Here is a 16,110-nt window from a genome sequence, read left to right on the forward strand (position 1 = left end):
AAGTGGGGTGGATATTTGGATTTTTTGGAGGGTTCTCGAGGAGGGGCAGTGGAGAGGGATTTTTGATTTTTAATTTTTAGTTTGATATGTATGTACACTCTTGCTTTTCGAAAGTATTTTTTTTTTTAGTTTGTTTCTAATTTTTTGCTATAATTGTAAGAGACCACTGTAATGCGTGTTTGTGTCGGGTGGGGGGGATGTTCGGGGGAAGGGTTTAATTCATGTATCTGATTCCGTATTTTATGTTGTGTCTATTGGTTTTTTATGAATGGAATCAATAAAAATGTTAATAACAAAACAAAAAAAACATCAGATGGCTGCCGGCAAACCTCGCAAATCTGCTTATTACTTCTTATTTCCTCCTCATTTCTCGGTCTTATTCTCTTTTCCTTCCTTTTTTTTCTCATTCTTTTTCACACATTTCATTTTAATTTTCTCATATATATATATATATATATATATATATATATATAAAACACAGTAGAAGCAAAGCAGTAGGATGGAGTCTCAGAATGTCAAGTTGATATTCTTCTTATTGACAGATGAATACATGAATAGGTGAATAGATGAAAGCATGCATGGATGCTAAAGATATCAATATCTGTTTAGCCAGGAGTCTATGCATTTCGCGCGCACAAACACACACATTCTACTTAATAAATATTTAACAAAGAGTCACTGCACACTTGAGAACCCTAAATAAACAGACAGATGATGTAATTATTACATCATCACAGCTTTACACTTCCATTACTGTAAACTTCTTTTTAGAAGAGAAAGCAGTTAAATACTGCACTAGTCTGCATGATGGACCTGCCTTGTGAGTGCTTTAAAAGTAGCTACAGTGCTGAAGCCCTTGTGAGGTTTCACACCACTATTATCATAATAAATATTAAGAAATAGTGCAAATTAACTTATAATTATAGAATGACTTAAAGGGTTCAATACAAGTTAAGATCAATCAACAGCATTTGTGGCAAAATGATGATTACCACAAATTATTTTGACGTTATCTGCCCCTCGTTTGTAAAATATAAAAATAAAAAAGGCATGAATTAGTTACAGTAAGGCACATTCAATTGAGGTGAATGAGGTCAGTCCATAAACGCTAAAATACACATTGTTTCAGAAGTATAGCTGAAAGGTGTAAACATTGTTGGCATTATTTCAGTGTGATAAAATTCATCGTTCAGTAATACTTATTTAATTTACTACCACAACATCCTATTTTTGTATGATTTATACTAAATATGATAGGCACAACTTCATGGAATATACTGAGTAAAGCCTATTGCAAATTTGAAGTGGTTAAGTAATCCATTGCTGTTTATATAATCTTGAAACACCTCCCACTGGATACAAAGGGCCCTGAAGCGCTTTTTCGATGTACAGATTCTCATATAAGTCAGGGTCCTCATGGACACCACAGAAAGGCTGACCTTCAGTAGATGGGGAGATGGTTAACTGTGAGCTTATGAATATTTATTAGCTGGGAGGGGTGATCTCCCCTCGGGCTTAATGCTGCAGCTCATATCAAAAGTTTCATTACTATGAAACTAAGAATTACTACCAACAAAAATGAGAAGAGCAAAAAGGGAAAACATGTGTGAAGGGAAAATAAAGAAAGAGGGTTGGATAAAAGAGACAGTGACAAGACAAAGGGAGAGATGAAGTGGCAGAGTTGTATCAGTGATGTAGTGATAGGGCTCTTGATCTCAGATTCTCTTGTTTAATTAGGGCCTAAGCACTGAAAGTGCAGAGACCCTATTGTTCTTCTAAGGATTGTTATTATTATTATTACTATTATTATTATTATTATTATTATTATTATTAGAGCCCAAGCACTGAAAGTGCGGAGACCCTATTGTTCTTTTAAGGATTATTAATATTTTCCAAAAACCACCTGGTGGAAATGGACCCATGGTGCTTGGGCCCGTCATCACTTCTTGCAGCTATATTTATTAGGGCCTAAGCACTGAAAGTGCGGAGGCCCTATTGTTCTTCTAAGGATTATTATTAGTGCCTAAGCACTGAAAGTACGGAGACCCTATTGTTCTTCTAAGGATTATTATTAGGGCCTAAGTACTGAAAGTGCAGAGACCCTATTGTTATTAGAGCCCAAGCACTGAAAGCGTGCAGTGGGGGCTCAGTAGCGCCCCCTTGAAAATGGGCATGTAAGGGGGGCCCTATAACACCCCCATTTTCACCTACAGTCACCAAAATTGGTACATATAAAGTTCTCATAATGCCGAACAACTTTCATACTCAGTCATTAGCTCCATACAACAGGAAGTTGGCCATTTTGGATTTTCTGAAAATCGCAGGCTCTGAACTTTTAAATACTGCCATGTGACTGGCACCAAATTTGTGCAACATCGTGTCAATTGTAGATGATAAATTGCGAACATATTTTTTATATTTTGAAAGGTGTCATCATGGCAATGCAATACATTTATGGCAAAAAAAAAAATGGAAAACATCTTCTGTGTGCATTGTGTGATTTTGATGAAAATTCAGCTGTATGTTTGGTAATGAGGGCTGATCACATGGATGTGGCTATTATGGGTCATGGTCAGCCAACTGGCAGCAGGAAGTATGGCACTTTTAACATACTTGTGTTTACATGAATTGCTTCAAAATTCTTTAGAATAATGTCAAGACACTGCTGATGTAAAATTGTAAAGGGATATTTGATATCTTAAATACTGTTGCAATTGCAATTTATTTTGCAAGTTAAAGCAGTTTTTAAATTGAAATAAAAGCTATAGAAGTCTAAGTTTATTGTATTAAAATGTACTGCACAAACTTTTTATTTTTTATATAAATAAAATATAAAAAAAAATATTAACTGAAATGTAAAAATACTAGAAAATCAAAGCCAGTTCTGTTTCAAATTTTAGGTGGAGTGCCAAAGTGCTCAGATGCAGTACCAGAAATGTCCAACAGAGGACAGCCAAGCTCCATTGATGAATGATTTATAAAAGTCCACATCTGCACAATTATCTGAGTAAACTAGGCAGGAATTGGCATAAAAACACAATATGAATTTGAGAACAATAATACAAAAATATCTGTTATAGGAAAGCTTTTTCTAAGGACAGGACAAATATTTATTTTATTTTATTTTTTTCATAAAATGCCATAAAGTTGGGACAGTAGATATAAAGTATGGGATCTAAACAAAACTAATAAAAACATATTACAGTTAAAAAAAAAAATCTAACATTTTAGATGATAATGAAACATCACGTTGTTTAAGCCAATGAGCATTAAGCTGTGTCATCAGCAAGTCATTTCCTATCGTGCTTGCAGTTCGCACAGCTTGTAAAAAGCAACTGCGGCCGCCTCACTTTTGCAGGAATATTTTTGACATGCGTCGTAATGTCATCATGTTTTGGACAATGGCTGAGACAATTTTCATCAGTGGACCCTCATGTTAGGCTCATTTGAGATGTCAAATGCCTCGCCTTGAAAGTAGTAATGATTGAAAGATCGAAACATTGTACTGACTTGGATCTTTGAATCTAGATCAGCGAAATGAACGAGTCTTTATTCAAGTAATTTCGTTCATTAGTCACGTGACAGACAAGACAGAGATAATAAAAAATAGAATAAAATGTACAGAAAATATAAGTGTATATATAGAAATACAAACAATAAGACAATACACACATATATATATATATATATATATATATATATATATATATATATATATGTACAAATACAAATCTGTTATTTACAGATGCAAGGGAATGTATGGCAGAAGAGGTAGGGTATGTTGGATTTATATAAATAGATTAAGATGTGTATTGCATGGAATTATTGCTCAATGGGGCAGTTTTAAATGTTCATGTGATGGATAGCCTGAGGGAAAAAACTAATCCTGTGACTGACGGTTCTGGTGCTCAGTGCTCTGTAGCGCCGTCCAGAAGGCAACAGTTCAAAAATATAGTGGGCTGGGTGAGTGGGGTCCAGAGTGATTTTTCCAGCCCTTTTCCACTCTCTGGAAGTGTACAGTCCTTGAAGGGAGGGCAGGGGTCAACCAATAATCTGCTCAGCAGTCCGAACTGTCCTTTGTAGTCTTCTGATGTTCGATTTCATAGCTGAACCAAACCAGACAGTTACTGAAGTGCAAAGGACAGATTTAATGACTGCTGAGTAGAACTGTATTAGCAGCGCCTGTGGCAGGTCGAACATCCTCAGCTGGCGAAGAAGTACAACTTCTGCTGGGCCTTTTTCACAATGTAGTCAATGTGGGCCTCCCAATTCAGGTTAAAAAAACACCTAACAATCTGTAGTAATTACTTCCCAGGTTAATAGTTCAGATTTACATTTGATTTGGCTATTGGTTGCTTTAGTTAAAATATAGAAAATTTTACCCAAATATTTGGACAAATTAGCTTCAAAGCAGTTGACTGTAACCAGAAAGTTAGTAGTTTGCATCCCTGAATTTAGTTTGATTTTAAAAAATACCTCCTAAAAATAAATGATTATTTATCTGCAGTTTATTTTGTAAATGTTTATGTATATTCACATGTTTTTGAGGTACTTGGCATTCTTGAATGTTCATGATATTTTGCACACACATCAGAGTTGTCGGCCATTAGGCCTGGGCAAAAATTAACACATAGCTCTGTAGGTCCACCTTTTGACAAAAGTGGTGGGGTCAAGTAGAAGTACAACCTCTGCTGGGCCTTTTTCACAGTGAAGTCAATGTGGGTGTCCCACTTCAGGTCCTGTGAGATGGTAGGGCCCAGGATCCTGAATGACTCCACTGCTGCCACAGTGCTGTTCAGAATGGTGAGCGGGTTCGATGCTGGGATATTCCTCCTAAAGTCCACAATCATCTCCACTGTTTAGAGTGTGTTCAGCTCCAGGTTGTTTTGACTGCACCAGTGAGCCAGTCGTTCAACCTCCATTCTGTATGCAGATTCATCGTCATCTTGGATGAAGCCGATGACAGTAGTGTTGTCTGCAAACTTCAGGAGCTTGACAGAGGGATCCTTGGCAGTGCAGTCCTTGGTATAAAGGGAGAAGAGTAGTGTGAAGGGCACACATCCCTGGGGGGCACCAGTGCTCATCGTACAGGTGCTGAAAGTGAATTCTCCCAGTCTCACTAGCTGCTGCCTGTCTGTCTGTCAGAAAGCTGGTTATCCACTGATAGATAGACGTGGGAACAGAGAGTTGATGTAATTTATTCTGGAGTATAGCTGGGATGATGGTGTTGAAAGCCGAACTGAAGTCCACAAAAAGGATCCTTGCATATGTCCCTGGTCTTTTCAGATGTTGCAGGATATGATGCAATCCCATGTTGACTGCATTATCCACAGACCTGTTTGCTTGATAAGCAAATTGAAGGGGATCTAGAAAGGGTCCAGTGATGTCCTTCAGGTGGGCCAACACCAGTCTCTCAAATGACTTCATGACCACAGACGTCTTGAAGAAAAACAATGTTACATTTTCTCTTAACAGCTTACAGTTCATTGTGTTGCAGTTGTTTGTATCATGATAAATACATGTAGTGTGACAATAAAATATATTTTAAAATCATAAGAATTGTCATGATTAATTATTTTCATATATTTAATACAGGAAGTGTTTACAAGATATTTTACCACATATTTGAAAAAAGTCCTCTTATATTTATCTGAATTGCTTCAAAATTGATTATAATAATTTCCAGACACTGCTGGTCCACAATAATCAAAGTATATTTGATACTTTATTAGTGTTGCCCTTTTAGTGTTACATGGCTTCCACGCAATCTGGATTGGTGGCATATGATTTGTGGCCAATGTGTATTTTAATAATAATAATATGTATCATTTGTATACACTAGAGGTGTAACAGTATGATATTTTCACGGTATGATAACCATCACAAAAAAGACCTAACTACTTCTTACTGCTCTACTGCCATCTAATTGTATGCCATGCAGCCAAGTATTATTTTTGATTTATTATTTTAAGACTTATGAAATTGAATTTAGCAAAAAAAAAAAAAACCTAACAATCTGTAATAATTACTTCCCAGGTTAACAGTGCAGATTTGCATTTGATTTAGCTATTGGTTGCTTTAGTTAAAATGTAGAAAATTTTACCCAAATATTTGGACAAATTAGCTTCAAAGCAGTTGACTGTAACCAGAAAGTTTGCATCCCTGAATTTAGTTTGATTTTAAACAATACCTACTAAAAATAAATGATTATTCATCTGCAGTTTATTTTGTATATGTTTATGTATATTCACATGTTTTTGAGGTACTTGGCATGCTTGAATATTCATGATATTTTGCACACACATCATAGTTGTCGGCCTTTAGGCCTGGGCAAAAGTTAACACATAGCTCTGTAGGTCCACCTTCTGACAAAAGTGGTGGGGTCAGTTTCTTCTACAGTCACCAAGCTTGCTACATATATTGTTCACATCAAGCCGGACAACTTTCAAAATTACAGCCATTATCTCTGCCCAACAGGAAGTCGGCCATTTTGGATTGAATGTGCATTTGTTTTGTGCATCAGGCCCTGAACTTTTAAATACTCCTCCTAGAGGATTAATACAATTCTCACCAAATTTGGTCAACCGGATGCCAAGACATTGTAGATACTAAATTGCAAATGGATTTTTGATATCTCAAACGGTGTAGCCATGGCGAGGCAATATATTTATGGCACAAAAAGGGAAATAGGGACTGTCTCATATCTTCTGTGTGCATTGACAGATTTAGATCAAACTTGAGCAGTATATTTGGACATGTTGGCTAATTGCATTGATGTGGCTATTGTGGGTCACGGTCATAGCGCCACCAACTGACAACAGGAAGTGTAACACTTTGTGTGACTTTGAGTCCTCTTATATTTACCCTCTCAAATGCATGTGCCCACCATGCTTTGTTTTCCTAGAGCCACCAGGTGGAGATGGCGCCGTAGTGCTTGGGCCCGTCATTGCGGCTTACAGCTATATTTCTTCTTCTTTTCAAGGTTTTTGGTAATTTTGGGGTACTTAGCAAGCGTGAAAACTCTTGAAAGTTTGCACACACATCAGAGCACACACATAGAAAAGTTGCAGGGGGGAGAGTGGCATGCAGGGGGGGGCTCTGTAGCACATCCCTTTTGAGCTACAGTCACCTAACTTTGTACACATATAGATCTCATCAAGCTGGACATCTTTCGTGCTGACAGTCATAAGCTCCGCCCAACAGGAATTCGGCCATTGGATTGTTTGAAAAATGAATGCTCTGGAATTTGAAATACTCTTAGGGATTTCATGATACAGGTACCAAATATGGATGGTATCTTGCCAAGACATTGACAATGCTAAATTCGAACCGATTTTTTATATATCAAATGGTGTTGCCATGGTAACGCGATAAAGTAATGTAAAAAAATGGGAAAAGGGAAGTGTCTCATATCTTCTGCATGCATCGTGTGATTTACATCAAAATTGAGCCAAATGTTTGGCTTTGCGGGCTCATCACATTGATGTGGCTATTGTGGGTCGTAGCACCACCAACTGGTGGAAGGAAGTGTGGCACTTTTAACAGACTTTGAAATTTACATTTATTCATTTGGCAGACACTTTTATCCAAAGCGACTTAGAAAAGAGGAAAACATAAGCGAATCATCTTAAGGAGACAGTGGTATGAAAAGTGCTGTATTACAAAGTTTCACTAGCATCATAATAGTATTCAAAACAGAATAAAGTGCAACAGGAATGTTTTTTTTAATGACTGGTTAAGTGCTCATGAAAAAGATGTGTTTTTAGTCGTTTTTTGAAGATAGAGAGTGAGTCAGCTTCACGGATGGAATTGGGAGGGTCGTTCCACCAACGTGGTACGATGAAGCTGAAGGTCCGGGAAAGTGTTTTGGTGCCTCTTTGTGTTGGTACAACAAGGCGACGTTCCTTAGCCGACCGCAGGCTTCTAGTGGACGTGTAGCTCTGCATAAATGATTTTAGGTATGCTGGAGCAGACCCAGTGACTGTTCTGTATGCCAGCATCAGAGCATTGAATTTGATACGTGCATCAACCAGCAGCCAGTGGAGAGAGACAAGGAGTGGTGTAACATGTGCTCTCTTTGGTTCATTAAAGACCAGACGTGCTGCTGCATTCTGGATCATTTGCAGGGGTCTCATTGCACATGCAGGGAGGCCTGCAATGACAGTGTTACAGTAGTCCAGTCTAGTTATGACAAGTGACTGGACAAGCAGTAGTGTGGCATGTTCAGAGAGGAAGGGTCTTATCTTCCTGATATTGTAGAGTGTAAATCTACATGATCTTGCGATCTTTGAGATGTGGTCTGTGAAATTTAGTCTGTTGTCGATGGTTACCCCTAGATTTCTGACTGATTTGGAAGGCGTTACTGTAGTTGCACCCAGCTGCACGGTGATGTTGTGTTTAACAGCAGGGTTGACTGGAAAGACAAGGAGTTCAGTCTTGGCTGGGTTGAGTTGTAGGTGGTGCTCCTTCATCCAGGCCGAGATGTCTGCCAGGCAGGCAGAAATTCGAGCAGTCACTGTGGTGTTGTTGGGCTGGAAAGACAAGTAGAGTTGCATGTCATCAGCATAGCAGTGGTAAGAGAAACCATGTGCCTGAATGATGAGTCCCAGTGATGTTGTGTATATAGAGAAGAGAAGTAGCCCAAGCACTGGTCCCTGAGGTACCCCAGTAAGTAGCTGATGTGGCTTGGATACCTCACCTCTCCAGGCTAGCTTGAAGGACCTACCTGAGAGATAGGAATTAAACCAGTCAGTTACACTTCCTGTGATGCCCAGCGAGGAGAGGGTAGAGAGTAAGATCTGATGGTTGACTGTGTCAAAGGCTGCAGAAATTTCCAGCAGAATCAGGACGGATGATCTGGATTCAGCTTTCGCCCATCTCAGCGACTCAGTGACAGACAGCAGGGCAGTCTCGGTGGAGTGTCCACTTTTGAAGCCTGACTGATCCAGCAGCTTATTCTGTGAGAGATAGGCAGAGATTTGATTGAAATCTGCCCTTTCAAGTGTTTTTGCCATGAATGGGATGAGAGAGACTGGTCTGTGGTGTTCTATTTGTGTGGGATTAAGTGCGGGTTTCTTCAGCAGCGGGGTTACTAGAGCCTGCTTAAATGTAGTGGGAAAAATGCCTGTAAGTAGAGATGTGTTAATTATGTGTGTGAGTGCAGGTAGGATGGATGGAGAAATGGCCTGGAGAAGGTGAGAAGGAATGGGGTCAAGGGAACAGATGGTGGGGTGGTTGGAGAGGAGGAGTATAGAGACCTCAGTGTCAGTCAGAGGAGAGAACATAGAGACAGAAGAGTTGCATACAGGAGACAGGTGTTTGACAGGGTGTGGTGCTGAGAATGTATTGCTGATGGTTGTAACCTTATTAATAAAAAATGTGGCGAAGACATCTGCTGTCAGTGATGTGTCTGGTGGTGGAGAGGGAGGGCAGAGAAGTGTGTTGAATGTTCTAAACAAGCTGCAAGTGTCTGTGGTGCTGTTGATCTTGTTCTGGTAATAGGAGGTTTTTGCAGATTTAATGTTATCTGAAAAAGTTGCAAGCAGAGACTAATATTTACCTAGATCTGCTGGATCTTCAGATTTCCGCCATCTCCTCTCAGCTGCCCTGAGGTCAGTCCGATGTTCATGAAGGACGTCAGACACCCAGGAGGTGGGTGGTGTAGCATGTGCTGGCCTAGAGGAGATAGGACAGATGTTGTCTAGACAGGTTGTTAAAGTAGAGCTTAGTGTGTCTGTGGCAGTGTTTACATTTAGTGTGGGAAGAGAGGTAGAGACAGCAGTGGAAAGGCATGAGGGTGAAAGAGAACGGAGGTTACGGCAAAAGGAAACCAAAGGTGGAGACTGTTTTAATGTAGATGGGAGGGTCATGTTGAATTGAACAAAGTAGTGATCAGAGACATGTAAAGGAGTAACAAGAATATTTGAGTTGGTACAGTTACGTGTAAAAATGAGGTCCAGCTGGTTGCCCGATCTATGAGTTGCTGTGGTGTGTAGTTTTTCCAAGTCAAATGAGGCCAGGAGAGTATTCAGTTCAGTGAAAAATATCCCTCTTATGTTTACCTGAATTGATTAAAATTATATATATATATAAGAGAGTGCAGGTTTAAATTGTGAAGGGATTCTTTTTTTTTCACCCAATTTGGAATGCCCAATTCCCAATGCGCTTTTAAGTCCTCGTGGTCGCGTAGTCATTCGCCTCAATCCGGGTGGCGGAGGACGAATCCCAGCTGCCTCCATGTCTGAGACCGTCAACCCGCGAATCTTATCACGTCGCTTGTTGAGCGCGCTGCCACGAAGACATAGCGTGTGTGGAGGCTTCACACCATCCACCGCGGCACCCACGCTCAACTCACCACGCACCCCACCGAGAATGAACCACATTATAGCGACCACGAGGAGGTTACTCCATGTGATTTTACCCTCCTTAGCAACCGGGCAAATTTGGTTGCTTATGAGACCTGGCTGGAGTCACTCAGCACACCCTGTGATTTGAACTAGTGAACTAGCGAACTCCAGGGGTGGTAGCCAGCGTCTTTTACCACTGAGCTACCCAGGCCCCCGTGAAGGGATTCTTGATATCTTAAATATTGTTGCCATGGCAATACATTAAATGTTATTATTCCTTTTTTCATATATACATATGTTTTTGAGGTATTTGGCATGCTTAAAATGTCATGACATTTGGCACACACATCAGAGTTGTAAGCTATTAGGCAAGTTAACACATGGGTGTGGCTGGGGGGGCTCTGTAGCACCACCTTTTGACTAAAGTGGTGGGGTCATTTTCTCCTATGGTCACCAAACTTGGTATATACAGTATATTTTTCTCATCAACAGGAAGTCAGCCATTTTGGATTGAATGTGTATTTTTTTTAAATCACAGGCTCTGAACTTTTAAATACTCCTAGGGGATTCATGTGACTGGCACCAAATTTGTGAAACATCATGCCTAGACATTGTAAATTCTAAATTGCGATTTTTGATGTTTTGAACAGTGTCGCCATGGCGAAGCAATACATTTATGGTGAAAAATGGAAAATAGGTAGTGCCTTATTGTGGTGAGCAGGGTGGAGCTGAATGTCTGTGTTTGTCAAGCCGGTCCCAGCTTCCTCCTTACCTTCATAACTGTTACACTTATATCTTCTGTATGCATTGTGTGATTTTGATAAATTCAGCTGTATGTTTGGTAATGAGGGCTGATCACATTGATGCGGCTATTATGGGTCACGATCATAGCGCCACCAACTGGCGGCAGGAAGTATGGCACTTTTAACAGACTTTGAAGTAGCCCTCTTGTGTTTACATGAATTGCTTCAAAATTATTTAGAATAATGTCAAGACACTGTTGATGTAAAATTGTAAAGGAATATTTGATATCTTAAATACTGTTGCCATGGCAATGCATTCATTGTTATTTTTCCTTTCGTCCTATATTTGGGTGTTTTTGAGGCACTTGGCATGCTTAAAATTTCATAAAATTTTGCAACCACATCAGAGTTGTCATTCATTAGGGCTGGGCAAAAGTTGCAGGGGGGGCATGCGCTCTGTAGCACCCCCTTTAATATGGGCTTGTAAGACGGCCTCTGTAGCACCCCCATTTTCAAATACAGTCACCAAAACTGGTATATAGATCTCATCAAACTCATAATTTTATTTTTTATTTTATTGTCTCTCATGTAGACAATATTATGCCAAGACATTGAAGATGCTAAATTGTGAACAGATTTTTTATATATTGAACAGTGTTGCCATGGTGAGGCATTAAATTAATTATGAAAAATGGGAAACAGAAAGTGTCTCATGTCTCATGTTGTGTGCAATGTGTGATTTAGATCAAAATTGAGATGTATGTTTAGACTTGGGGGCTAATCTCATGGATGTGACTATTTTGGGTCATGGTCATAGCGCCACCCCTGGCAGCAGGAAGTGTGGCTCTTACAACAGACTTTAAAATAGTCGTCTTATATTTACCCAAATTGCTTGAAAATTGTTTAGAATAATGCATGAAAAATGCATGTGTCCACCTTGCATTGTTTTCCGAAAGCCACTGGGTGGAAATGGACCCATGGTGCTTGGGCCCATCATCGCTGCTTGCAGCTATATTTGAGGTTGTAATTACTCTCCCTCTATCTTTCTCTCTCTCTCTTTCTCTCTCTCCTGCCGTACTGTTCAGATTGTTATCTACATGCTAAAAAGCTTATAATCACTAACTCAAGAGGCACAGCTCCTGAGACTCAAAGAGCCCTCTCAATTTTTTTCTATTCACTCCTCTCCTAAAGACTCTTTCCACCTCTTCTCAATTCCGTTCCTCCTTTCTGCTCTATCTGACCTGCAAATTCATACTTGCGTCTTCACTACACTTTAAAAAATATATAATCCACTGCACCATTTCAAAGCTTAAAAATGCTTGATATCTAAAACATGACTTCACTAAACATAGTGTTAGGTGCTTGTCTGTAAATAAGAACATTTCAGTCAATATGGTGGAGACCGAAAATAACTCCATTAGTGCTGAACAGAACTGATCGGCTAACAGAAGGAGAAATACTAAGCTGTATTGACCTTGTATGCTTGACCGGTGTTGACATATGTACGGTAATGATGTGTTGGTCATTATGTAATCATTTTTTCTGGGTTAATTTGGCCCTCACGGTTCCACCTGTTCAAACAGGCATCCAGCAGGGACAACAGATCCACCACAATGTGTTTCTACTCAGCTAACACTCAAACACTGCATGCATGTGTCTGCTTCATATGCTGACTCTAGTTTAGTAATTCACTGTGCTTAAGACAAAAAAATATATATATATGGGGGCAGGATTAGGTGAAAGACTGAAGGACAAGACAAGAGGTCAGGTGTACCATGCTGTCCCACAGCTGTACCCACTTGTGGGCATAACTCTAGCCTCACATACTTCCAGATTCATTGTCACAACAATACATCAATGTGTTTGTTTTTAGGCAATTTGGTCGATATAAGGACAAGTGAGCTGTTTTGGTGCATATTGTAGGTTTCACTGCATTGTTCACATGCACATAAGTATACTGTAAATGGCATGGAATTAAAGGACTAGTTCACCCAAAAATAAAAAATGTTCTCATCATTTACTCACACTCATGCCACCCCTGATATATATGACTTGCTCTTTTCTGCAGAACACAAACAAAACATTTTGGAAAAATAGTTCAGCTCTGTTGGTCCTTAAAATGCAACTGAATGGGTGGCAAATTTTGGAAGCTTCAAAAAGCATATACAGTGCATTCATGAAGTATTCAGACCCCTTCATTTTTTCACATTTTGTTATGTTGCATCCTTATGCTAAAATGCTTTAAATTATTTAATTTTTTTTTCACATCAATCTACATTCCATACCCCATAATGACAAAGCAAAAAAAAGATTTTTGTTACATTTGCAAATTTATTCAAAATAAAAAACTGAAATATCACATTAACATAAGTATTCAGACCTTTAACTCGGTACTTAGTTTAAGCACCTTTGGCAGCGATTACAGCCTCAAGTCTTTTTGAGTATGATGCTACAAGCTTTGCACACCTGGATTTGGGGGTTTTCTGCCATTCTTCTCTGCAGATCAAGCCATGCTCTGTCAAGTTGGATGGGGATCGTTGGTGGACAGCCATTTTCAGGTCTCTCCAGAGATGTTAGATTGGGTTCAAGTCTGGGCTCTGGCTGGGCCACTCAAGGACATTCTCAGAGTTGTCCCTAAGCCACACTTGTCTTGGCTGTGTGCTTAGGGTCATTGTCCTGTTGGAAGGTGAACCTTCGGCCCAGTCTGAGGTCCAGAGCGCTCTGGACTAGGTTTTCATTAGGGATATCTCTGTATTTTGCTGTGTTCAGCTTTCCTTCAACCCTGACCAGTAACCCAGTCCCTGCCACTGAAAAACATCCCCACAGCATGATGCTACCACCACCATGCTTCACCGTTGGGATGGTATTTTACAGGTGATGAGCGGTCCCTGGTTTCCTCCAGACATGATGCTTGGAATTGAGGCCAAACAGTTCAGACCAGAACAGAGAATCTTGTTTCTCACAGTCTGAGAGTCCTTTAGGTGCTTTTTTGCAAATAACAAGAGGGCTTTCATGTGTCTTGCACTGAGGAAAGGTTTCCATCTGGCCACTCTGCCATAAAGCCCAGATCAGTGGAATGTTGCAGTGATGGTTGTCCTTCTGCAAGTTTCTCCCATCTCCACACATGATCTCTGGAGCTCAACCAGAGTGACCATCGGGTTCTTGGTCACCTCTCTTACCAAGGCCCTTCTCCCCCAATTGCTTAGTTTGGCCAGGCGGCCAGCTCTAGGAAGAGTCCTAGTTGTTCTAAACTTCTTCCATTTGAGAATTATGGAGGCCACTGTGGTCTTGGGAGCCTTCAGTGCAGCCAAAATGGTTTTTTTAGCCTTCCCCAGAGCTATGCCTCGACTCAATCCTGTCTCTGAGCTCTGCAGGCAGTTCCATGGCTTGGTTTTTGCTCTGATATGCATTTTCAGCTGTGAGACCTTATATAGACAGGTGTGTGCCTTTCCAAATCATGTCCAGTCAATTGAATTTGCCACAGGTGGACTCCAGTCAAAGTGTAGAAACATCTCAAAGATGATCCAGAGAAATGGGATGCACCTGAGCTAAATTTCAAGTGTCATAGCAAAGGGTTTGAATACTTAGGACAATGTGATATTTCAGTTTTTTTAATTTTTTAATTTTTATTAAATTTGCAAAGTTATCGTAGGTTATTGTAGGTTTTTTCTTTGTCATTATGGGGTATGGAGTGTAGATTGATGTGAATTTTTTTTAAACATTTTAGCATAAGGCTACAACATAACAACATGTGAAAAAAATGAAAGGGTCTGAATATTTTATGAATGCACTGTATAGCCATCATAAAAGTAATCCATACAACTCCAGTGGATTAATGAATGTCTTCTGAATTGAAACACTAGGTGTGTGTAAGGAATAGATCAATATTTAAACCATTTTTTTTTTACTGTAAATTCACAAGGGTCGAAGTCAGGCAGCCTCTGGCCTGACGTAAGTGCATTGGCAAGTTCACGCGAGAACTGACGCATGAAATATGGGGAAAAAAGCGCAGTTTTGTTTACAACAGAGGAGCAAAGGTATTCACGGGGGGACAACTGGACCTTTTTTCCCAGGCCCGGGCTTGAGGGGGGACCCACAGAAAGGCTGTTCCACATTGTAGAGTGCATCCAAAAGAGGTCAGCGGGAGACATGATTATGAACAGAGACAGTGCGCAACAGCGAAAGCCGGCAGGTAGCGCACATTGATGGAATAACTGTCCGCAATCACCACATATTGATCTATTTCTTACACACACCTAGTATTTTGCTTCAGAAGACATTAATTAATCTACTGGAGTCAAATAGATTACTTTTATGATGGCTTGATGTGCTTTTTGGAGCTTCAAAAATGTGGCACCCATTCACTTGCATTTTATGGACCCACAGAGTTTAAATATTCTACTAAAAATCTTTGTTTGTGTTCTGCTGAAGAAAGTAAGTCATATTCAACTGGGATGGCATGAGGTTGGGTAAATGATGAGAGAATTTTCATTTTTGGGTGAACTAATCTTTTAAGCAATAAGGTACAAAAGAACACAAAGTGGAGTGCCAGCAACCTCTTCAGCCATGACTTTATTCTCAATATGGCACAGTCTCAAGTGACTGAAAAGTTCATTAAAATGTAATTTTTTTTTTTTTTTTTTTTTTTTTTTTTTTTTAAAGTAAAATCACTAAATGCCATCCTTCCGTTAGGAGCTATAGTTCCTGACAGTAAACAGTAACAGAACATAGCTATGCAACAAAAATAATGGTCAGCTATGAGTGCTGCACAATTATACAAATAGTAGCTTTGTGAAGAGGTCATATCTTTGCTTTTTATAGTGAATAAAGCATGGCTATTGACTAATTAGTATCCAAGACTGGAACTATCCATTTTATAATACAGATTAATCAACAGCAATCTTGATTTAATGTAAACAAAGTCCACTTTAAGTCATCTGAATATTTGCTGTAGTTCTAAGAATTCCAATTCACATGACAAATCACAATATAACATAGCTAACAAGAAGAGACAAAACAAA

General features: G+C 39.5%; 1 protein-coding gene across 1 annotated transcript in view; it reads right to left on the reverse strand.

The window, feature by feature from the left end:
- Positions 1-9,581: 9,581 nt before the first annotated feature.
- LOC127453512 (myocardin-like) overlaps positions 9,582-16,110 on the reverse strand; it is a gene marked incomplete at its 3' end in the record, with an annotated part of 30,579 nt that continues 24,050 nt past the window's right edge. Inside the window, exon 16 of the mRNA XM_051719933.1 lies at positions 9,582-9,675. Within this exon, the coding sequence (XP_051575893.1) occupies positions 9,582-9,675 (94 nt within the window). The remainder of the gene's footprint in view (positions 9,676-16,110) is intronic.

The sequence above is a fragment of the Myxocyprinus asiaticus genome, chromosome 15 (assembly GCF_019703515.2).
Source record: "Myxocyprinus asiaticus isolate MX2 ecotype Aquarium Trade chromosome 15, UBuf_Myxa_2, whole genome shotgun sequence".
Lineage (NCBI taxonomy): Eukaryota > Metazoa > Chordata > Actinopteri > Cypriniformes > Catostomidae > Myxocyprinus > Myxocyprinus asiaticus.